The 23859-nt window shown below is 44.2% G+C and overlaps 1 protein-coding gene across 2 annotated transcripts; it reads left to right on the forward strand.

Moving 5' to 3' along the window:
• The first annotated feature begins 2157 nt into the window (after positions 1 to 2157).
• Positions 2158 to 22386, forward strand: si:ch211-51a6.2 (neurotrypsin). 2 transcript variants are annotated; one of them, XM_021580465.2, is made up of 14 exons: positions 2158 to 2586; positions 4491 to 4533; positions 8573 to 8815; positions 11506 to 11644; positions 11761 to 11939; positions 12942 to 13089; positions 17026 to 17204; positions 17312 to 17453; positions 17587 to 17801; positions 17962 to 18103; positions 18309 to 18587; positions 18754 to 18876; positions 19190 to 19470; positions 19650 to 22386. In XM_021580465.2, exons 1-14 carry the CDS (start codon positions 2509 to 2511, stop codon positions 19967 to 19969), a joined length of 2511 nt encoding a protein of 836 aa, XP_021436140.2. In that variant the 5' UTR covers positions 2158 to 2508; the 3' UTR covers positions 19970 to 22386. The 2 variants fall into 2 exon arrangements, with proteins under 2 accessions (XP_021436140.2, XP_036816034.1); XM_036960139.1 differs by lacking the exon at positions 4491 to 4533.
• Positions 22387 to 23859: the final 1473 nt, after the last annotated feature.

Raw genomic sequence — 23859 nt, forward strand, 5'->3', positions numbered from 1 at the left:
TCCGTTTGCTTCCATTTAAGAAACGTTTTTCAACAGAATTGGCAGAATGAATACACCCCTGATCACGAGTAAACAGTTCACTTTCATAGCAGCCACGTTGTATTCCTTCTCACATCTATGTGCTCTTCTCTCACCTCTTCCCTTCGCATGTGGACTTCAATGCACAACACGTCAGCTGTATTTGACCCGCCAATCCGCTACACACAGCCTACATCGTTGTCACCATATTAGCTAAAATAACGTCATAGTCAGCATAGCTAATAGAGCTAACGCGTTAGTACGTCCGCTACAATCATGCAGTAACGTTACAGTGTACAGTCAGTATGCAGTAATACCGGCGGGCCCCGCTGGCAAAAAAAATTGTAATACCAAAAGCTTACCTTGACTTGGAAGAGTTCCAGTGTCGTGTTAGAAAGTCATAGCCAGCTAGCTAACATAGCATCCCTCTGTTTGAGCAGAATGTTTCAGTAGGCTGTACTAACTAGCTGCATTTGCTAGCTAAGTAAGTGAAACTGAAAGTGAAAAAAAAATGATAATCTCTATTTCTCTCTTGCTTCTACATTTTGGAATAAATTAATTTGTTCAAAACTGGTGAACTATTGTCTTTTCTCTTTGATGCAACCACTCACCACATGTTATAGACTGCAGTGCTAGCTAGCTGTAGCTTATGCTTTCATTATTAGATTCATTCCCTGAACCTTTGATTGTTCGGACAAGATGTCAGTTCATGCTGCAAGAGCTCTGGTAGGCTGCTGAGGCGACTGTAGACCTTTGCAAAATAGTGTTTTAATATAATTATATTTAGTATAATTTTATCAAAAAATTATGACTTTTTAAATGTTTTACCATTTACATTTTATGAAATTCCCTGAGGAGGATGGTCCTCCTCTGAGGAGTCTCCACTGCTGTAGGTGTAGGTCACACTTCCACACAGAATAAAAAATCCTACTTTATCAAATTCGGGACACACCTTTAACACAGTTACTGATAAAACATAGCCAAAAGGCGTAGTCTATTTCAAACTCTAAAATTAGTCCAGAGCTAACAAATTCAAAATACTCTGTAGTTGACAAACAGGCATATATATGGGTCCAACATATCAGACAACCTGGCTTTTAAGTAAGCTCTGTGCATTAGGCTATACTGCTGCTGCCAACATGTGTTCATATGGCTTCAAAGTCTCATAAAATGTTTCCACTGCTGCCTCGGGTTGTGAGCAGTAGCCTAGCTTACTCTACTCCTGGAACGAATTTAGTGGGAGAATGACTAGTACTAGCCTATTGCCAATTACATATCTGGAGATCTCCATTAGCCAAGTATGGCACAATACCTGTCACGTTCTGACCTTTATTTTCCTTTGTTTTGTCTTTATTTAGTATGGTCAGGGCGTGAGTTGGGGTGGGCAGTCTATGTTTTGTATTTCTATGTTTAGGTTTCTGTTTCGGCCTAGAATGGTTCTCAATCAGAGGCAGGTGTCGTTAGTTGTCTCTGATTGAGAATCATACTTAGGTAGCCTGGGTTTCACTGTTGGGTTGTGGGTGTTTGTTTCCTGTGTCAGTGTTTGTGCCACACGGGACTGTTTCGGTTTGGTCTGGTTTTCGTTAATGTTCATGTTCACATTTATTGTTTTGTAGTTCTTAGTGTTCAGTTTATGTTTTATAATAAACAATATGGACACTTACCACGCTGCGTTTTGGTCCGATCCCTGCTACACCTCCTCTTCAGACGAAGAGGATGAAATCTGTCGTTACAATACCCTTGCCTAAATGAGAGTGCCACAGTGTCATGATCTATGTTATAGAATGTGTTTAGGTCTCGTTACTGCAAGGCAATATACATGTAATTGATCTTCGAGTTTAACTTTCCATGCTAGGAAAGCATAATTTGGAGATTAGTAATTTTATGTTTTTTGCGTTTTGGTGACTGGTTGAAATGACCGTCTACATCAAATCCAGGTGGAACATGTGTCACTAAATTCAGGCATATTCTTGATTTAATATCCAACAGCAATATTAAGTTAGGGGCCTACTCAGCCCAATCAAATATTCATTAATAAAACATGAAACCTTCACTCACCTACCTATCCTCTGAGCGCAGTAACGCCCCTTTACGCAAGTGCAATAGGCCTACAACTAAACCGCGTTGAGCTTGCTGTGTTGTTTATTGTCGACATATCGGCATATGTGGGCTGCGCAGAAGGCGAGAGGCGACAGCGTGTCTCTCACCGGTGTCTCCTTTCAGTGACACTTCCTCACTAGGAGGTTCGTCATTTATAGTCGAAGCTTGGAGCACCTCAGGGTGTGTAATGTCACATAGGAGTTTGGATTATTTTAAAAATATTTTTCCAGACAGAAAAAACAAGCACATCGTCTCATTGTCCCCCGCCTAACTTTGGACGCTCAGTAGCGGGCTCTCTCTGGTCAGTGTCGCTTGCACTCGGAGGCTGGCTGTTTGTTTTGGATATGGGTGAAATCTGCTCAAGGTGCGGGCAATGACACATATAACAGGATGATGGACAAGGACGCTTTAAAAGGAATCTTCTCTCTGTCATTTGTATGGTGTTTTCTGGTTTCAGTTTCTGGAGAGGTATGTGTATCTTTCATCGTCACTGTGCGTTTTCTGTTTGCGAGGGGATATGTATTGACAACAGAAAGGTAAACAGGTGACCATAGATAACCAAATTCCTTACGATTTACATTCATTGGGAATATATAGGTAGGCTATAGACTTCGCGTAGTCTACTGGCTATATACTTTGCGTAGCCTATTGCCTATGTAACATAAACCTATGTGTAATTGCAAAAGGTATGCTGTGCGTGGCACCTTCTCGTGTGCCAGTAAACCCGCTTTCTGAGGTTAAACCATCCAAATTGGGCCACACATATTCACTTGAATGTATCATATTAGGCCTGCTCTGCTTCTGCAGTGCATCATTACTGAGCTTTCGCTTTTATTTTTCTTCCAATTATTTTATAGTGCCCTATGTAGGCTACATTTTCATTTCACTAAGGACTTTGCTCCCAGGAAAACTTAAGAACGAGCAATAGCCTATAGCCTACCCTTATCAGTTTGTTTTATTGCCGGTGAAGGAAATAATTGGGACAGACCATCACCCTATCCTCAGCAATCAATCTTGGCTTGCTGTTGTCATAAGGTAACTCATCCTAAGATACTGTTAATACAGTATCACTTTGTAAAACATTTAAGATAAATAAATGCTGAGCTTTCCTAAATGCATTTCTGAAGGCTGACTGTGTGTCCTAAATTAGCCTGCACAGTAAGCGCGCCCATCAGCTGGTAAATACAACGATATTCCAGTATAAATTCGGTTGAATTGGACCCAATTATTTTTATTCTCCGCCAGCGATTTCATTAGATGACGAGAAATAGTTTTGTCAAACCGCGCCATCCCTTGCGGAGGTCGTGCGTCAGAGTTTTCTCATCATGCGTTTTACAGTAGTTAAAGCCATGCACACTGATGTGTGCAATACTGAACCACCAAGAAAAATATAAAAACACTGGGGCAAATGCATTCAATGATATGTTCAAACTTCCTTGCAAATAGCAATTGATTCATATAGCCAATGACATTCCTTGCGAGCAACATTTTTGTAAAACATGGTTCGAGGCTGTAGGCTACATCATTTTAAAGTGACAACAAAAACACAAAAAAAGAGTAAAGGCAACGGTTGTAGGTTACTTGCTTGCACTTTATAACTTTCAATGTTAAATGCTATAAATGCTTATGAAGTGTAATGTTTATGAAATGCTTATGCATGTTTACAAATAATGAAATACTAATTTAGGAATAATGTGTATAAGCTACTATTTATAAATAGTTTATTAATTCTCATTCATGTTATTATAAAGAGTTACCCACTGAAAACGGTGAATTCATTTTTAAATGGGCTAAGGAACTACTCCTGTCCTTTCCCCCAAAGAATCCTTCTATGGAGAACTCCAGCTGCCCCTGTCTCCATTAGATTGACAGATGCAATTATTAGAGTTCAACTGATTAAGGCGCAGCTGTTTCCCATGCATGACAGTATTGATTTTAGTGGCCTGGGTGGGGATAGTGGTGCCACAAAGTAGAACCCTTTAACTTAACCCTTCAATAATTTAATTGCTTTCTGCATAGACATTCTAAACGATGCCACCTGCTCCCGGCCTCAGTGGTAAAATAGAAAGTAATTGAAAACAGATAGCAGAAGAGAAGAGGGATGAACATGGTTAACACAGTGTAACAATGCTTTTCACAGATCTACAGAATAGCATAGATAGGTTGAGTAAAACCATATTTCTACAAGTAGGCTACAATATAATACTAGAGAGAGAAAACGTTGTTCTGTATGAAGGCTGCAAACAATCCGACAGGCTACTTATGGGATATAAGGGACTACTTATGAACAGGCTTCCATAACCTAATGTGGAAAACTTGGTCTAAATTAAATAAGCCTGCAGTTTCATATTCTGTTGTCTTTTTTTTTGCAGGTCATCTCTCAAGATGGCTACCTAAATACTATGCAGAGTGCAGGTAGACACCTCTTTTCCTCTTCCTCTAATAGGTCTTGATTTCATCCATCCATCATTGTGATTCTGCCAAGTCATCCAAGGACATGGATGAATGACTCAGCAGCACTAATTGAATAGCCTAAATCAGGGATGGGCAACTCCAGTCCACGGGGGCCAGACTGCTGTCACACTTTTGTTCCAGCTAACATAGCGGACTCCAATAATCAACTAATCATGATCTTCAGTTTAGAATGCAATTCATTTAATCAGCTGTGTTTGCTAGGGATGGAGAAAGTGTGACACCAGTCCGGCCACAGAAGACTGGGGTTGTTCATCCCTGGCCTAAATGAACAAATCAAATCAAATGTATTTTGCCCTTCGTACATCAGCTGATATCTCAAAGTGCTGTACAGAAACCCAGCCTAAAACCCCAAACAGCAAGCAATGCAGGTGTAGAAGCACGGTGGCTAGGAAAAACTCCATAGAAAGGCCAAAACCTAGGAAGAAACCTAGAGATTAACCAGGCTATGAGTGGTGGCCAGTCCTCTTCTGGCTGTGCCAAGTGGAGATTATAACAGAACATGGCCAAGATGTTCAAATGTTCATAAATGACCAGCAGGGTCAAATAATAATAATCACAGTAGTTGTCGAAGGTGCAGCAAGTCAGCACCTCAGGAGTAAATGTCAGTTGGCTTTTCATAGCCGATCATTAAGAGTAACTCTACCACTCCTGCTGTCTCTAGAGAGTTGAAAACAGCAGGTCTGGGACAGGTAGAATGTCCGGTGAACAGGTCAGGATTCCATAGCCACAGCCAGAACAGTTGAAACTGGAGCACCAGCACGGCCAGGTGGACTGGGGACAGCAAGGAGTCATCATGCCAGGTAGTCCTGAGGCATGATCCTAGGGCTCAGGTCCTCTGAGAGAAATTCACACAGGACACCGGATAAGACAGGAGAAGTACTCCAGATATAACAAACTGACCCTAGGCCCCCGACACATAAACTACTGCAGCATAAATACTGGAGGCTGAGACAGGAGGGGTCAGGAGACACTGTGGCCCCATCCGATGATACCACCGGACAGGGCCAAACAGGAAGGATATAACCCCACCCACTTTGCCAAAGCACAGCCCCCACACCACTAGAGGGATATCTTCAACCACCAACTTACCATCCTGAGACAAGGCAATCCTGAGACAATCCTAAGACAAGGAGTATAGCCCACAAATATCTCTGCCACGGCACAACCCAAGGGGGGGCGCCAACCCAGACAGGAAGATCACGTCAGTGACTCAACCCACTCAAGTGATGCACCCCGCCTAGGGACCTAGTGGGATGGTGTGGATGTGAGATGGCAAGGTGTTGTTTCAGCAAAATGTCACAATTTCAGAACAAAAGCTTGAAAAAGCCTCCCTCCTCTGCTAAATACGCTATTATAAGAGTAATTTGATGTCACCAGCGCTGCTGATGATCAGATGGTGATTCTAATTGAGCCTCTGAAGGTTGGGTTGATATTCAGGCAACGCTCAACTCCCTCATCAGTCTCTTTTGTTATTTCTCCCTCTCGCTCTCTCTTTCTGTCTCTCTCTCTCTTTCTGTTCAACAGTGGAGGCAGTCTGCTGGGAGTGTCGCTCTCTTTATCCACAGCCAAAAGACACATAACCAGCTCCCCTCTCCCACCCCCAAATTTGTCTCATTTTTAGGCTTTCATTTATGTAAATGAGTGTCCCTGATTTAAGAGCCCTGACATCATCTCTGATCGACTCTCACTCTCCAACAACCAGATGCTGTATGTCTGGTCCTTGTCTTTGGTGAAGTTATGTAATGGGGTCTCAAAAAGTCTGGGTCTTAAAGATGGTTGTGTCCGTTTGTGGCTCAACTATAGACACCCATCGGGGATAGAATGCAAGCTATGTTAAGATACTTTAGAGCTTAGTTAAACTGGGATGGACAGTGTGACAGATTTATGACACCAACGTGCATACTGAGTTTCTTGCTCTCAATACATGCATTTATATACTCACTCCCTATCTCATCCTCTGCATGGAAACAGATTATCCATGCATATACACATTCGATACAGCACATCTGCTTTCATGTGCTGGTGATGTTCCGGGTAACCTTTCGTAATAACGCTATCCATAACATTTCTGTCTCTGGCACACCCTCTTAATGTGTGAACTCTATCAAATATGTATCTCCTCCGATTATGCGATCTGAAAGGATTAGATAGGTGTAAGCAAAATTCTATACAAATCCACCTAATCTATCAAAGAGCCAGATGGATGTATTACCTTTACCTTGCTAGAGCTATTACCATATTGCTCATAGATATCCAATCCTTTAAGATCTACATGAAGTGACCAGGGTTTGGGACAAGGTGTCAATCTGGAATTGAGCAGAGTATTGCTCCTTCAAGATGTCTTTTCTCTCAGGCATCAGTCAGACACCCTCTCCAGTCTTAAGTCACTAAGCCTGTGCGAATGTGGACCAGCAGTCCCTCAAACAAACACAGACAGGGGTTAGGCCACTCACTGGGCGGGTGTAGATTTGCGAGCGATCGCTCACAGCTGTGAATGTTTACCCAGCGACACCTCAAAGGACTTGCGGTCCTTAATCCACTGGTTTAGAGCGTTCAGGACGAGGAGTTTAGGTGCGTGAAGAGGATATCTTTCTTTCCTGGCTGGACCCCAGTGCCCATTTCCACTTCCCTCCAATCTCCTCAGGGTTTAACACTTGGATCTAGAGGGATGTTAGCACGTCTCCCCTTCATATCCTATACAGTACACACACACTGATATGGCTGAGGTACAGCCACATCAGTTACACATCACAGGAAGCATGGGCCTAAAGCTAAAGATTATCTTACTTCTACTGAAGACTGACTGCTAGGCAGATAAGCGCATACATATCCCATTGAAAAGGGACTGATAATTCAGTTAGTTATAGTTGGTTCTGGATTTGCATTTAACTGACATTCCCAAGCAACTGTCTGTATTCTTTGCATGATGTATTACCAGACATTGATCCCTTGGAAATACATGGGTTATTTATGGATCAAGTTCAGGGCTGCCTCTGGCTCTGGTTGCCATTAAATGTCTGCCTCTGCATTAAACCACAGACCCTTCCCCCTGTTTTTAAAACTCAATCTGTGGACCAGATGTGTGTTTGTGTTTAATGGCCCACTCCTATTCAATGTGATGGGTCATCTTCACAAGTGGTCCCAGTGGTTCTTTAACCTGCATAGTTTAGAACGTAAGGCTGAGCTCAGGTTTTTCCGTAACGATCCCATCTCACGTTTTCTCAAAGCCAATTAGAGAATAGAGATGCAGCACTCGCAGACCCAGTTCAATGCATCTGTAATTAAAAAGCCCTGGATTACTCAGAGAATTGCATTGCAGTGAGTTTCAGTTAATCAGTACGCCCTTTAGGAACTAATGGCTTATGCACTGGATTCTGGACATGAGCATCCACCCCTCTTGAGGAATAGTTGTCTACCCCAAAGTTGTATATCTATCATCAAACTATGCTTTTGACAGCATTGAGAAAATAATTGTGAGGATTTGAATTTTTAAAATAATTTTAAGACCTGTATGCCTGGGGTGCATTTTAAGGACAAAAAAATAGAGATATATGCACGCACGGGCACCCACACACACACACACACACAGAGAGAGATGGCTGCAGTAAGGGCACAGGTTTTCAGGTTGTCTGAGAAGGTAGCCCACCACGCTCTGTGACTCAGCAAAGCAGACCTACACAAATACTCTGGCCCCTGCACTGCAGCAGCACGCTGTCAGTCTGACCAGCCAGGTGGCTCACTCCTTTACCTCTGAGGATGGAGAGAGAGGGGGAGGTGGAACCAAAAGAGAGAGAGACAAAGGAGAGGAAATTGTTTGAACGCCTGCCTGGCTTAATGTGACTTAATTATAAAACTCTGCTTTAACCCCCCTCCATCACTTCGTCTCACAAAAATGTGTATCGCTATACTGTATTAACTAAGCTTCAACAGAAGCTCATCCTTTGATTAACCCCTTGTATGCGAATGTGTCTCCCCCTAGCTCCTCTGTCCTGTTCAGAAGGCTTCACTGAGCTGGGCTACTACAACGGCTCTGTGTCTCAGACTGACTCTGGCTCGCCCTGCCTGAAGTGGACAGAGTTCCCAGACTACGTCCTGCAGTACCCAGGCCGGGGGCTGGGCGGCCACAGCTACTGCCGTAACCCTGACCGTGAGTCCAACCCCTGGTGCTTCTTCCGCCAGAGCTCTGGAGCCATCGGCTGGGCCTATTGTGACTGCCACCAGGGTGAGAATTTACAGACTGATACTTACTTCAAGGGAATCAATACTGCTGGGTAACTACCTGGAACCAGATGATTTATAGTGGTGTATGAATTCCAAAGGGACCAACAAATAATTGCGAGGTATCTTTGTATCTTTGCTGTGATTTTGGGGTGATCATGTTGCTCTGGCAGGATATCTATGCCTCTGACTATCTAGGGAACCTACAGTGCATTTGGAAAGTATTCGGACCCCTTCACTTTTTCCACATTTCTGTTACGTTACAGCCTTATTCTAAAATGGATTAAGTAAAAACATTTCCTTATCAATCTACACATAATGACAAAGCGAAAACAGGGTTTAGAAATGTTTGCAAATGTATTAAAAGTCAAAACAGAAATACCTTTTTTGCATAAGTATTCAGACCCTTTGCTATGAGATTTGAAATTGAACTCAGGTGCATCCTGTTTCCATTAATCATCGATGTTTCTACAACTTGATTGGAGTCCACCTTTGGTAAATTCAATTGATTGGACATGATTTGGAAAGGCACACACACCTGTTTATATAAGGTCACACAGTTGACAGTGCATGTCAGAGCAAAAACCAAGCCATAAGGCCGAAGGAATTGTCTGTAGAGCTCCGAGAGGCTCAGATCTGGGGAAGGGTAGAAAAACATTTGTGCGGGATTGAAAGTCCGAAAAACACAGTGGCCTCCATCATTCTTAAATTCTTAAACGGGCCAAACGCCCGGGCAATCGGGGGGAGAAGGGCCTTGGTCAGCGAGGTGACCAAGAAACCGATGGTCACTCTGACAGAGCTCCAGAGTTCCTCTGTGGAGATGGGAACCATCTCTGCAGCATTCCACCAATCGGGCCTTTATGGTACAGTGGCCAGACGGAAGCCACTCCTCAGTAAAAAGGCACATGACAGCACGCCAAAATGCACCTAAAGGACTCTGACCATGAAAAACAAGATTCTCTCGTCTGAAGAAACCAAGATTGAACTCTTTGGCCTAAATGACAGGCGTCACGTCTGGAGGAAACCATGCACCGCTCATCACCTGGCCAATACCATCCCTACGGTAAAGCATGGTGGTGGCCTTATGCTGTGGGAATGTTTTTCAGCGGCAGGGACTGGGAGACTAGTCAGGATCAAGGGAATGATAAACGGAGCAAAGTACAGAGAGATCCTTGATGAAAACCTGCTCCAGAGTGCTCAGGACCGTAAAGATTCACCTTCCAACAGGACAACGACCCTAAGCACACAGCCAAGACAATGCAGGAATGGCTTCGGGACAAGTCTCTGAATGTCCTTGAGTGGTCCAGCCAGATCCCGGACTTAAATCTGATCGAACATCTCTGGAGAGACCTGAAAATAGCTGTACAGCAATACTGTAATCGGTGCCAAAGGTCCTTCAACAAAGTACTGAGTAAAGGGTCTGAATACTTATGTAAATGTGATTTTTCAGTTAAATGTTTTTAACCTGTTTTTTCTTTGTCATTATGGTGTTTTCAGAGTAGATTGATGAGGGGGAAAAAACTATTTAATCGATTTTAGAATAAGGCTGTAACGTTACAAAATGCGGAAAAATTCTGAATTCTTCCCGAATGCACTGTATGTGCCTGTCTGCTTGTGTCTCTCAATCTGTCTGCACCCCATTATTTTTCTGTATGTCTGTCAGTTGGCTCCTCCCACTGTGTTTCCCACCTATCCATTAGGCAGCCGATATTGTTCTCTCCGTGACTCCCAACCCCTTTAGTAGTGTAAAGGCATCCACATACTGTCCATCGGTTCGGTTTGCTCCTAGCAGAACTCGGTCAAGTGAATGTCTGTGCTCGCATACTCCCTAAAGACCTTTGCTTGAAAAACAAGAAAAATGCTTGGAAAAAAAATCAAGAAATCTGTAATTAGTTTAGACTTTTTTTTGCTTAGTCTTGCAATTTTACATCTAGCTAAGATGTTTGGTGCAGTACTTCTCAAGTGAAAAAATGTGCATGAAAACTAGTGCACTGCAGACAGTAGGGCCTTGCTGCTGCTGTGCTCTCCCTCGTTGAATGACAGCAAACACTTCATTGAAGAATCCCATCCATAGTTCCCACCCCTACTGTTGACCAATCACAGATGAAGGGGCGTAGACTTCGGCTACCGAACTTCGACTTGCCTCAAGAACAAAAAAATGTTGTGTGCACAAATGGCCTGAAGAAAAACCCTACCGAACACCAAAACGTCAAAAATGGTTTCATAATATATGCTCAAACTGTTTAGACTGGGAAGCATGTGTCAGCCTTTACCCCTGCGTGTCCATTAGCCAACCATCTGTCTTTGTACTGGTCTGTCAGCACCTTGCTTGTATGTAGGTATCCCCGTGTTGAAATATCTGTGTTTGCTGTCATTATGTCTGCCTCTTTTTAACTCTCCCAAGTTCTCTCTTTGAAACGGTTAACCTTTCTCAGGGTTTGTAGGCAATTTGACTTAGGGTGTGTGTGTTTGTCAGGTTGGAATAGGTAAGTGTTGCAAGACCCACAAACCAAGGATAATCTATACAATTATCCTGAGATAATCACACCTGTTGGATTCATGGTTGACTTGGTAGCAATTTGTCGGTCTACCTGTTTCTGGTGGGTGTGAGAGAGAGATGTCCCACCTGTCATTTCAAATGATTTCACAATCTCTGGTGCTGTTCCATATCTTAATGCCTTCTCTCCTCTCCAGGAGCTGCCAGGTTGGTAGGTGGGTCCTCCCCTCAGGGCGGGCGTCTGGAGGTATACCTAAATGGCCAGTGGGGGGCGGTATGTGACACACACTGGACCGACCGCGATGCCAGTGTGATCTGCAAACAGCTTGGACTGGGGTGAGAGCTACTGCCATACTTGTATCACTGCTTTGTGTGTGTGTCAAATCCTATCCTCCACTCCTGACTGTCCACCGGTCTTTTTCTCTCTGTCCATCCTGTCTTTCTGTCTGCAGTGAGATCGGCACGGCCCTCCAGCACTCCTACTTCGGGCCCGGCTCTGGACTCTTCCACTATGAACGCCTTGGCTGCCGTGGCAACGAAAACACTCTGCTGGATTGCAGGAGTCGGAAGTTTGTCACCAGCGACTGTAACCATGGAAACGAAGCGGGGGTGGTGTGTGCTGCACCTGAAGGTGAGGCTGTTGGAGATTTCAAAACATCCATGGGGATAAAGCATAGATTTCGCACAAGTATAAATGTAGTACATTTTACTTTACATGTGTACTAGGCCTACCAGTAGTTATCTAAAGTTGTGAAGAGCCACTTCCCCTTTTTGAGTAAGACAGTGGTAGAGAGAGACTGTGTAGACTCTTAAGAGTTTGTGTCCTTATCCCACCTCATTCAGAGCTGCTGCACCAGTTTGAGATTCGTGGCTAAGATTCATCTCCATAACACAAACACTGCAAGGCTAGAACAAGAACAGTCTCTTCTGAGCAGCACGGCCAAGAGGGAGCTGATGTTGCCTGCCTAGTCATTCACGTAGCTTTTAGAGCTCTCTGAGGCTGCCAGCTCTCACGGCTTCTACAGCACTCGTGTCATAGCGTCCCAAAGGGGCATAATGAACTACAACAGGGGTGTGTGTGTGTGTGTGTTTGTTTGTGTGCCTCCGCGTGTGTGTGCCTCTGCGTGTGTGTTAGGAGGGTAGAGAGAGGGGTGCCCAGAGGAGCAGGCCCTGGTGATATATTTAGTGTGGTGCGGTGAATTATTCAGTCTGGAACATTATGAGGGAGAGAGCTATCTGAGAGCCCTGAGCCCCTGTCAAACCACCTACCCCAAACAACCCTCCCACCTCCTCAACTTCTCTGCCAGGGCTGCTCACATACTCCGATTGCATAACTGATCCACCCCCCTTTCCTGCTCCCTGCATCCCGCACATACTTATACTTGCTGTAGTTTCAAATGACATGCCGGAGCGTTGAACCAAACTGAGCCAGTGTTAGGGGTCACAGCATTCCAACAGTTCTGTGGTTCAGATCACTTTATTTATCATGGCACTAGGCACGAGGTTATTTACATTTGCATTCATCAAGGAGACCATAAGTGGACAAGTAGATAACTTAGAAGACTGGTGGTTTCTATTGTAACATGATGCCAACGTGTTCTGCCAGGTAACTACTTTCTGCTGTCTTTTTCAGGCAATGGCGCCCCCTTGAGGTTGGTAGGTGGCCTGGAGGACTTCGAGGGTCGTGTGGAGGTGTACCATGATGGGAGGTGGGGCACCATCTGTGATGACCAGTGGGATGACATCGATGCTGAGGTGGTCTGTCGGCAGCTGGGACTGGGGTGAGCAGCACTGGGGTTCTGATGGCTCAGGAGCATGGTGCTTGGCTTGCAGGTAGCTTATGGGTTATTAATGTGATTCCCCTTCACTAAATGTGACTCAGTTCCTATGTAGGTAAAAACTAGAGGTGATGCCCTATCAGTGGTAGCAAGGGTTCCCAGGCATGAAGTTGCCCACCAACCAAGGCTCTCTGCACTCCACAAAGCTGGATGCACTCCTGCAAGGATAGCCTTATTTACACTGCTGCATTCCCACTGAGTGAACTATATTAATATAGATGAACGGAAGGCATGCATTTTTGATGGCCTACAGTGTTTTGGGTTGTTGCTCTGCTGGAGAGGAGCCAGCTGAACCAGATTATTCAGATGTCATCGTTGCTCTTAGCAGATCACCCACATGTAGCCACGCACACAAAATGAGTGGCTTACAGTACGTTTGATTTATTTATTTTATTGAACCATTATTTAACTAGGCAAGTTAGTTGAGAACAAATTCCTATTTACAATGATGGCCTACCAAAAGGCAAAAGGCCTCCTGCGGGGATGGGGGCTGGGATAAAATATATATATATATAGATAGAGGACAAAACACACATCATGACAAGAGAGACCTAAGACAACAACATAGCAAGGCCACACATGACAACACACCATGGTAGCAACACAACATGGTAGCAGCACAAAACATGGTACAAACATTATTGGGCACAGACAACAGCACAAAGGACCAGTAGGTAGAGACAACAATACGCAAAGCAGCCACAACCGTCAGTAAGAATGTCCATGATTGAGTCTTTGAATGAAGAGATTGAGATAAAACTGTCCGTTCAAGTCACTAGCTGCAGCGAACTGAAAAGAGGAGCGACCCAGGGATGTGTGTGCTTTGGGGACCTTTAACAGAATGTGACTGGCAGAACGGGTATTGTATGTGGAGGATGAGGGCTGCAGTAGATATCTCAGATAGGGGGGGAGTGAGGCTAAGAGGGTTTTATAAATAAGCATTAACCAGTGGGTCTTGCGACGGGTATACAGAGATGACCAGTTTACAGAGGAGTATAGAGTGCAGTGATGTGTCCTATAAGGAGCATTAGTGGCAAATCTGACGGCCGAATGGTAAAGAAAATCAGATCTATAAATGATGTCTCCGTTAACTAGCATGGGTAGGATGGTCATCTGAATCAAGGTTAGTTTGGCAGCTGGGGTGAAAGAGGAGCGATTACTTTAAAGGAAACCAAGTGTTGATTTAACTTTAGCCTGCAGCTTGATATGTGCTGAGAGAAGGACAGTGTACCGTCTAGCCATACTCCCAAGCTCTAAACCCTCATAGGTAATAATCACACCTGTGGGGAGAGGAGCATTCTTCTTACCTGAACCACATTACCTTTGTTTTGGAGGTGTTCAGAACCAAGTTAAGGGTAGAGAATGCTTGTTGGACACTAAGAAAACTTTGTAGAGCACTTAACACAAAATCTGGGAAGGGGCCAGCTGAGTATAAGACTGTATCATCTGCATATAAATGGATGAGAGAGCTTACTACTGCCTCAGCTATGTTGTTGATGTAAATTGAGAAGAACGTGGGGCTTAGGATCGAGCCAAGGGGTACTCCCTTGGTGACAGGCAGTGGCTGAGACAGTAGATTTTCTGACTTTATACACTGCACTCTGAGTGAGGCAGTTAGAAAACCAGGCCAAAGAACCCTCAGACACCAATACTCCTTAGACGGCCCACAAGAATGTAATGGTCTACCGTATCAAAACCTTTGGCCAAGTCAAAAATAGCAGCACAACATTGCTTAGAATAAAGGGCAATGGTGACATCATTGAGGACCTTTAAGGTTGCAATGACACATCCATAACCTGAGCGGAAGCCAGATTGCATACCCGAGATAATACGATAGACATCAACCAAGCCAGTCAGTGATTTAAAGAGCTCAGCCATGTGCTTCTTGTCAGTAACATCCACATCATCAACATTAAGGTACATGGGCAGCTGTGTGTGTGTGTGTGTGGGGGGGGGGGGTTTATTCTTCAGGTCTTTAACCGTTTTCCAGAACATCTTGAGGTTAGACCCAGAGAGAGAGAACTGCTCCTTAAAGTAACTAACTTTGGCCTTCCGGATCTGAGTGCACTTATTTCTCATTTGCTGAACGAGTGCCAGTCAACCTGGGTATGCGTGTGCCGAGCCTTTCGCCAAATGCAATTCTTGATGTGGAGTAACTGCAAGATCACGGTCGAACCAGAGGCTCAACCTGTTTTTAGTTCTCATTATCTTTATGGGGGCGTGTTTGTTAACAATACCACAGAAAATATCAAAAATGAAAGGCCAAGCGTCCTCGACAGAGGCGATCAAGCGGATTCTATACCATTTTACAGAGGCCAGAGCAAGCATTGTCATGAACATAATTTTTTTTTAGCAAGCGTCTATGACAAATCAGGACAGGTCGTTTCACTGAGCAGTGTTACAGCAGTGACACAAGCTGTAAAACAGTAATCACTAAGGTCATTACAGAAAACACCAGACTGATACCTATCAGGATTATTTGTGAGGATAACATCGAGGAGAGTAGCCTTTTCTAGGTGTTTGTAGTCATACCTTGTGGGATTGGTAATAATCTGAGAAAGATTTGGGGAGTCCCATTGCTTTAGGACTTGGTCAGGTAGTTTAAGCATGTCCCAGTTTAGGTCACCTGGCAGGACAAATTCAGACTTAGTGTAAGGGGCCAAGAGAGAGCTTAGGGCAGGTAGGGTACATACCGGTGCTGATGGAGGATGATAGCACCCAGCAACAGTCAACAAATAGTTATTTGAAAGTTTAATGTGTAAAACCAGCCAATCAAATTGTTTGGGGTCAGACCTGGTGGAGACAACAGAGCACTGAAGGTGATCCTTGGTAAAAAAAAACTGCCACTCCCCCACCTTTGGAAGATCTGTCTGGCCGAAAAAGGTTATAACCAGAAAGGTTAACATCAGTATTTAAAACACTCTTCCTGAACAACTTCTCAGTAATGACCAACACATCTGGATTGGAGCTGTGAACCCACACTTTCAATTGATCCATTTTAAGTAATAAGCTTCTAGTGTTAACATGCAGAGAACCCAGGCTTTTACGAGAGCAGAAATCAGTGACGCCGATATCAGTGTCAGAATTGGGGCTAGCAACTGTAGATGGGCCAGGGAGTACATGCACATTTCCAGATACCATCAACAGTAATACAATCAAGGTACGGCACAGGACAGGGAGAGCTCTGCACTGCTGATTTATGACATCTGCATCAGATGGCAACAAGATCATATTGTACAGCAATTTCATCAGGTAACATGAATACAAAGCCAGCGAGAGGTGGTTAGAATAGGATGTTAGGCCAAAAGTCTGTGTAACCTATAGAGAGTCAGAGTCCCGAGTGTGGGAACAAACAGTCTGTCCCACAGTTGGGAAAAGAAAGTTCGTAGTCAACAAAGCATACAGGAATCATGAGGCAAATAGCAAAATGTTCTATATTTAATTTTTTCTTGTACGACTCGAGGCTAGCCATGGTAAGTTCAGAGTCACTCGCACCAACAGTGCGTGTGTACAAAGAGTGAATAAACAAAAAAGCAAAGTGGATCGGTCTCAGGACACTTTTCAGATATTCCACGGGTCATTAATAATTCATTTCTCAATTATATTGACTATGTTTGGTGTGCATGAGTGTTGAAACAGGGACTGGGGTTTTTGTGCCATGTAAATGTATTTATCTGCTCTGTAAGTGCATGTTTTTGTGCTCTGTACAGTACCCTTAAAGCCTGTTAACTTGGTGGGAATACATTTATATGTGTACATTTGAATGACCCTTGAGTGGTTGCCATATATTGTTTACATGTTGTCCATATATGGTGTTTGTATTTCTTGTGTGAGTTAGTCATATGGTCATTGCGTATGCCTGTGTGTGTGTCCACTCAGGGGTGTACCGAAGGCTTGGACGTGGGCTCACTTTGGCCAGGGCTCTGGTCCCATCCTCCTGGATGGGGTGCAGTGTACAGGCAACGAGCTCTCCCTGGAGGAGTGTCCCCACAACAACTGGCAACAACACAACTGTGACCACATGGAGGATGCTGGCGTGTCCTGTAACCCATATACAGGTCAGGAGTCAGGACAGGAACACTATGTGTATGTAAACACCCAGAACATTACACATATTTGTATGCAAAACACATACACACTGTTTCAAACACACACCGTGTTGCAGATGGTGTAGTACGGCTGGTGGGGTCTGACAGTCCCTGGGAAGGTCGTCTGGAGGTGTACCACTCTGGGGACTGGGGTACGGTGTGTGACGACAACTGGACTGAGCACCACGCACAAGTGGTGTGTAGACAGCTTGGCTTCAGGTCGGTCTACAGGAGTCCTTATATGTACAAATACAATCTGAACATGGGAAGTAGGTGTATCTGTATTAATAGTGTTGTGATATTGTCGTAATAGTGTAGTGATACTGTAGTAATGGCGTATTTTGTCCAGCAGAGGGCGTGCAGAGGTGACATCAGACGGGCTGTACGGAGAGGGCACAGGGCTGATCCTGCTGGATGAGGTGCAGTGTAAAGGCTCAGAGGCCACCCTGCTTGCCTGCGGGCACGCCGAGTGGGGTCGCCATGATTGCTCCCACAGCGAGGACGTAGGGGTGCGCTGTGAGAGGGGGGGAGAGACCAATGAGGTGCCAGGGTTGCCACGCATCGCAGGTAGGCCAACTAACTGTACCCACTGAGATTGCATAAGAAATCAAATCAAAGTTCCTATCCACATATCTCTGTTAGATGTCTTATCTTCTCTGGTGAATATTGCAAAGAAAATTCAAATTCATACATTGCGGTTTATGGTGGTTCTCTGTTCTGGTCCCAGGCCCTCTGGTGCGACTGGTTGCTGGAGAGAGCCGAAAGGAGGGGCGTGTGGAGGTGTTTCTGAACGGCCAATGGGGGAGCGTGTGTGATGACGGCTGGAATGACGTCAATGCTGCAGTGGTCTGCAGGCAGTTGGGATTTGTGTAAATATGGATTTTCTTCTCATATTTCTCCCTGTTAATGTATCATATCCTTTCCCTCATCTGTGGTATACCTCAAAGTCAAGTATGTGGTTAGACACCTGGGGTTTCCCTGTCTCTGAGTGATCAACTCTTACTTTAACTGCCATTCAGGAGATGGGGACATTTAGGAATTTTGAAATGTACTTTTCACTTGGCTCTTCCTCAGTGGGGTGTCGAAGGCTCGCTCCATGGCATATTTTGGAGCAGGCAAGGGCCCCATCCACCTGGACAATGTGAGGTGCATGGGGGCTGAGGTGTCCCTGGGGGAGTGTCCGGCCGAGGGAGAGGACGCCCATGACTGCAAGCACAGCGAAGATGCAGGGGTCATCTGTGACTACGTCCCCGAGCCGGTGGGAGATGGCGCCATAATAACGCAGACCTGCGGCATGAGACCAAACACACAGCGCCGCAGGAGGAGGATAATTGGAGGGGACAAGTCAATCAGGTACACTGTAAACACACGCACGTACAAAGGGTTATATTACTTTGTATCACTGCATAGATACTGTATATGCAAAACACATTGCACAAGTCAAATGATCACATTATCAAGTCATCCATGATCTATTTCTACATATGTTCTCTCTCCTCCCCTGGTTGTGCTGTGTTAGGGGGGACTGGCCATGGCAGGTGTCTCTGTGGCTCAAGTCCCAGTCCAAAGGGAACCATCCACTGTGTGGAGCCACGCTCATCAACTCCTGCTGGGTCCTGACTGCTGCACACTGCTTCAAGAGGTGGGACATAGAGACGTCTAGTGTTCAATGATGGAATTGCAGTGACTACGTTCTAAAAATGACATGTGTCACGCATACAATAAATGATCTATCAAGGAGCTTGTCTATGTCAATAATTGTATAAAGTATGCTTAGTAAGAGATTGACACGCCTCTGATAAGTGAAACTTTCTTGAGTCACTGTCTTGATCTTTTCAGCTTGGCTTCTTTTCAGCTTGGCTTCTTTTCAGTCTGGCTTCTTTTCAGCTTGGCTTCAACTTCCTCAGACCTTGATTTCGTGTCCTCTTCTTTTTCGTCCTCTCTCCCTCTCTTAGGTTTGGCGGGGACCCATCGCGCTACGTGCTGCGACTGGGTGACTACCACACGGAGGAGAGGGATGACTTTGAGCGCAGCCTGTCCCCGGAGCGCATCATCATTCACAGGAAGTACCACAGCCAGGGCTGGGAGTATGACATTGCCCTGCTTAGACTGAAGGGCACCGAAGGCAACTGTGTGGCCTTTAACCCTCATACCAACTCAGCCTGCCTCCCTGCGCCTGGCAGCAAGTGGGGGAAGAGGCCAGCCGCCTGTGTCATCACAGGGTGGGGCATCACAGGTGCTGAACATGAGCCTCTCTGTTACAGACAGTTCCTTTTGTGTTTTATATTGGAATCAGCCATTTGATCTGTTCATTGCTTGATATTTTATGTGAGAGCATTTCCATGGATTTTGCCTCTCTCTCTCTTATCTCTCTGTTCGTCCCTCACTTTCTCATTCTCGCTCTCTCTTTCTCAGACTCGGAATACTCCCGTACCCTGCTGCAGGCCTGGGTTCCCCTGCTGCCCTCCTGGAAGTGTAAGAAGCGATATGGCGAGCGCTATACCAGCCGCATGCTGTGTGCGGGCAGCCTGTCGGACCGTCGGCGCGTGGACAGTTGCCAGGGTGACAGCGGTGGTCCCCTGGTGTGTCAGGGAGAGGGGGGCCGCTGGGTGCTGACGGGGGTCATCTCCTGGGGTCATGGCTGTGGTGACCCCTCCTTCCCTGGGGTGTACACGCGGGTCAGCAGGTTCCTGCGCTGGATTGACCAAGTCACCAACAACCCTCCAAGGATCTGATGCTGCTACTGTGCCATTGGACAGCTCACGTTATCATATGACTTTGGGGAGGTGGGGGGATTAAAGGCGCAGTGACCGGTTAGAGAGGGTTACCACATCCGGGTATCTGCTCACGGTCTCACTCATAAAGTTGCACATCCAGCAGAGCGCTTTTAAGTCACTTTTTGTTTTGCATACACTTTGAGAAGCCTGTATGGCATTGTGCATTCTTGGTTGTGTGGAAATACCACTTTGATGAGAGCATTTAATGCATCAATGGTTCAATTATGAGAGCCAGACTGCATAGGTGAATGACATTGCACTAGAATGCATGCCATAGTATCACACTGCGACACCTGTGAAAAGCCAATTAATGGTGCCAATGGGAGGAAGTCTAGTCAGAAGCATTAGGTGGAGTATCATTAAGGTACAATATTGTATATTTACAGTACATATGGCTTCTAAATTAATAATTGTTTCATGAACATTCCTGTTGTGCATGCATTTTAACTTATGCCTATGCTAATGTGCTCCACTCTTGATTGAAACAATTGGCCAAATTGGTCAGCTTACAGATCGCTGGTTTAGATCATATGAGAGGCATGAGTGGGCCTTTGAGGCTCTGTATATGTGGCAATGATGACATGGCTTCTCACAAAGGCTTAAATTATGTCTGCCTGTTTGCCTGCCCACATACAGTATCCATCTGTCAACCAATTTCTGTTAAAAAGCTGCACTTTCCTATCAGCATTATGTGAAGCCAGAGGGGGCGGGGTGAGTGTGTGTGTGTGTGTGTGCAAGCATGTCCGTGTGAGAGAGTGTGTGTGTTTACATGTATTGTGTGCACTGTCAATTTATTTTTCATACATCATCTCAATTCTATATCATATCTGAGTTTTTGTCTCAAGTTGCAGTGCAATTCCCAAATGATCCATGCAATCTTCTCATCATTCTTATATAGTTTGACAAACACATCTTACATACTTACCAAGCATATACAGTGCAGACGTAACATGGTCACATGCCACTCTGATTTTGAAACGCTCATACTGAGGAGATGTCTAAGCTTCATGTGGTTATTACTAACGCAAAAATTACAACTGTCTGGTTTTAGTACTTCAATCCCAATAGGAAACAAAACTAACGACTCCCCTGTACACTTGCTGGAATGTTTGTTTACAGTTTCCACTGAACGTTCAAACCTTATTTTGTTATATGGGGCTTTAAGTCACATGACTGCATGTTTCCGATTGTCACTGAACAACTATTTATTTTGTGATATTTTCTTTAAAACAATCTTCAGACTCTCGCTCCTGCCACTGTTGCTTTTTCATTGAAGGATTTTTATTCAACTCCAGAATGCTATAGGTCTACTGTACTAGAGGTCGACTGATTATGATTTTTCAACGCCGATACCGATTTATTGGAGGACCAAAAAAAAACTGATACCGATTAATCGGTCATTTTTTAAAAATGTATTTGTAATAATGACAATTACAACAATACTGAATGAACACTTTTATTTTAACTTAATATAATGCATCAATAAAATCAATTTAGCCTCAAATAAATAATGAAACATGTTCAATTTGGTTTAAATAATGCAAAAACAAAGTGTTGGAGAAGAAAGTAAAAGTGCAATATGTGCCTAAAAGCTAACGTTTAAGTTGCTTGCTCAGAACATGAGAACATATGAAAGCTGGTGGTTCCTTTTAACATGATTCAATATTCCCATGTAAGAAGTTTTAGGTTGTAGTTATTTTAGCAATTATAGGACTGGGTTCCGAAGAGCTGCTGGCAAACACACGAAAGTGCTGTTTGAATGAATGCTTACGAACCTGCTGGTGCCTACCATCACTCAGTCAGACTGCTCTATCAAATCATAGACTTAATTATAACATAACACACAGAAATACGAGCCTTTAATGCTAGCTAGCAACTTACCTTGGTTTCTTGCTGACCTCGCGTAACAGGTAGTCAGCCTGCCACGCAGGCTCCTAGTGGAGTGCAATGTAAGGCAGGTGGTTAGAGCGTTGGACAAGTAACCGGAAGGTTGCAAAAACAAATCCCGGAATCCCTGCGCTGACATGGTAAGAATCTGTCTTTCTACCCCTGAACAAGGCAGTTAACCCACCGTTAACTAGGCCGTCAAGGAAAATAAGAATGTGTTCTTAACTGACTTGCCTAGTTAAATAAAGGTGTAATTAAAAATAAAAAAAAATAGGCAAATCGGTGTCCAAAAATATTGATTACCGATTGTTATGAAAACTTGAAATCGGCCCTAATTAATCGGCCATTCCGATTAATCGGTCAACCTCTATACTGTACACACCTCTCTTCATACATATCCTGTAAGTACTCTGTATAAAATACCTTGAATGTTAAGGTGAATATATATAATGTGTTATTGAGTGGTGCCATTAAATATCTGAGTCACTCTTGTGTTTCATTACTATTATGTTGCTCCAATATTACTCATCCTGCTCAGCACATCAGAATTACAGCTCTAATGACAATTTTCCATGTGCTTGTCTTATTCATCATGACATTTTCCTGTAGGCTACTTTGTCTTGAAGGCATCTTGGGTATTGGCAGATTGCAGAGGTTTCAGCACATGGAAAATGATGTCATACTTTTAGGATCATGCTGACCAATTGAATTGCAACCTGAAACCCCCTCCTGTACTTACTCTTATATAGTGTTTCAAGAGAAGTCAGAAAATAGTGCTGCAAAAAAAAACATTGTTTTACAATATGTCAGTGCTGTGTTTGCAGATCAAACTGTAATAATAGCTGAATGGGATTCTGCCCAAGATTGGTGGTGCTTAATTGCTACACGTTCACATTTGGCGCACAATTGCAATACTACCTGCACAAGAGTAATCATTGATGTTGACAGAAGTAAACTCTCCTAAACCAAGCTGGCACTCTGGTTCTTATCCCATGAGGCAAACCTGGCAAGGAGCAGGCCCATTGAGCGATCTGAAGTTTCTTGCTTTGTGCCTAAAATGTGTCACTGTCCCGAATCAAACATTTTTGAGGAACAAAGACAGACGACAGAAAGGGAATCCAGGCTGGGTTTCCTACACTCCTTCTAGGCTCACTCTGTGAATGTTAGAACAGCTACTTTTGAAATGATTCTTTCATTCTTATGTGTATATATAGACTGCTGGCATGTTCTGAGGTCTTGGATTAGCTCTTTGTTTTGCATTAGTCAGTTTGTGAATACCATGGCAGATGCTAAAAGAAGGGAAAACACTGATATGCTACAATGACAGAATGAAATGGAAACAAACTGACATCAAACCGCCTATATTTTTTTCTGAATTGCTGAAGAGACATCAACTGTGCAGTGGCCAATTGATCAAATAGAGGTCATGATCCTTATCACAACTCTATTAAGGTGCCTACAGATGGGCCGCGGTAAATGGCAATTGAACCACGAGAAAATCTGCCAACCGTGTGTAGAGACCAGTGGTCCCGGTTGTTGCCAGCTTGAATGTTGTCATTGATTGGTTGACAAGATGAACTCCGCTCATTGGTTAATCATGCACGGCGGCCACTCAAGACTTAATTTCATCTTTCGGCGCCACGATCGCCAAGCCAGTGGCGCCGTTTACGGGAGCGAGCATCACAAACCACGCCGCTTGCAAAACTGCTTGTGTTTTGCCATCCACCTCCATACTCCCAATGAAGTCTCTTGAACATCAGATTTGCAAGTTATGTTTACACTAGTCTTGGATGTGGTTTAACCAAAGCCACATTCCTGCTTCCTGTGTGAGTGCAGCTATTAGCTTAACGTAGTATATAGACAAACAATATAAGGATAGCAATTAAAACTATAAAGGAGCTTCTCATCCAAACCATATTGTGCATAGTGTTGCACACTTAATTAGTTCAATGATTCGTATA

This window comes from Oncorhynchus mykiss, chromosome 23, assembly GCF_013265735.2.
Source record: "Oncorhynchus mykiss isolate Arlee chromosome 23, USDA_OmykA_1.1, whole genome shotgun sequence".
Lineage (NCBI taxonomy): Eukaryota > Metazoa > Chordata > Actinopteri > Salmoniformes > Salmonidae > Oncorhynchus > Oncorhynchus mykiss.

What these genes read in the sequence shown, in the direction of transcription:
- si:ch211-51a6.2 (XM_021580465.2), top strand. Translation starts at nt 2,509, where the DNA reads ATGATGGACAAGGACGCTTTAAAAGGAATCTTCTCTCTGTCATTTGTA. An exon ending in CTATTGTGACTGCCACCAGG is followed by an intron (nt 8,816 to 11,505) that starts GTGAGAATTTAC and finishes TCTCCTCTCCAG; the next exon opens with GAGCTGCCAGGTTGGTAGGT. An exon ending in GCTGCACACTGCTTCAAGAG is followed by an intron (nt 18,877 to 19,189) that starts GTGGGACATAGA and finishes TCCCTCTCTTAG; the next exon opens with GTTTGGCGGGGACCCATCGC.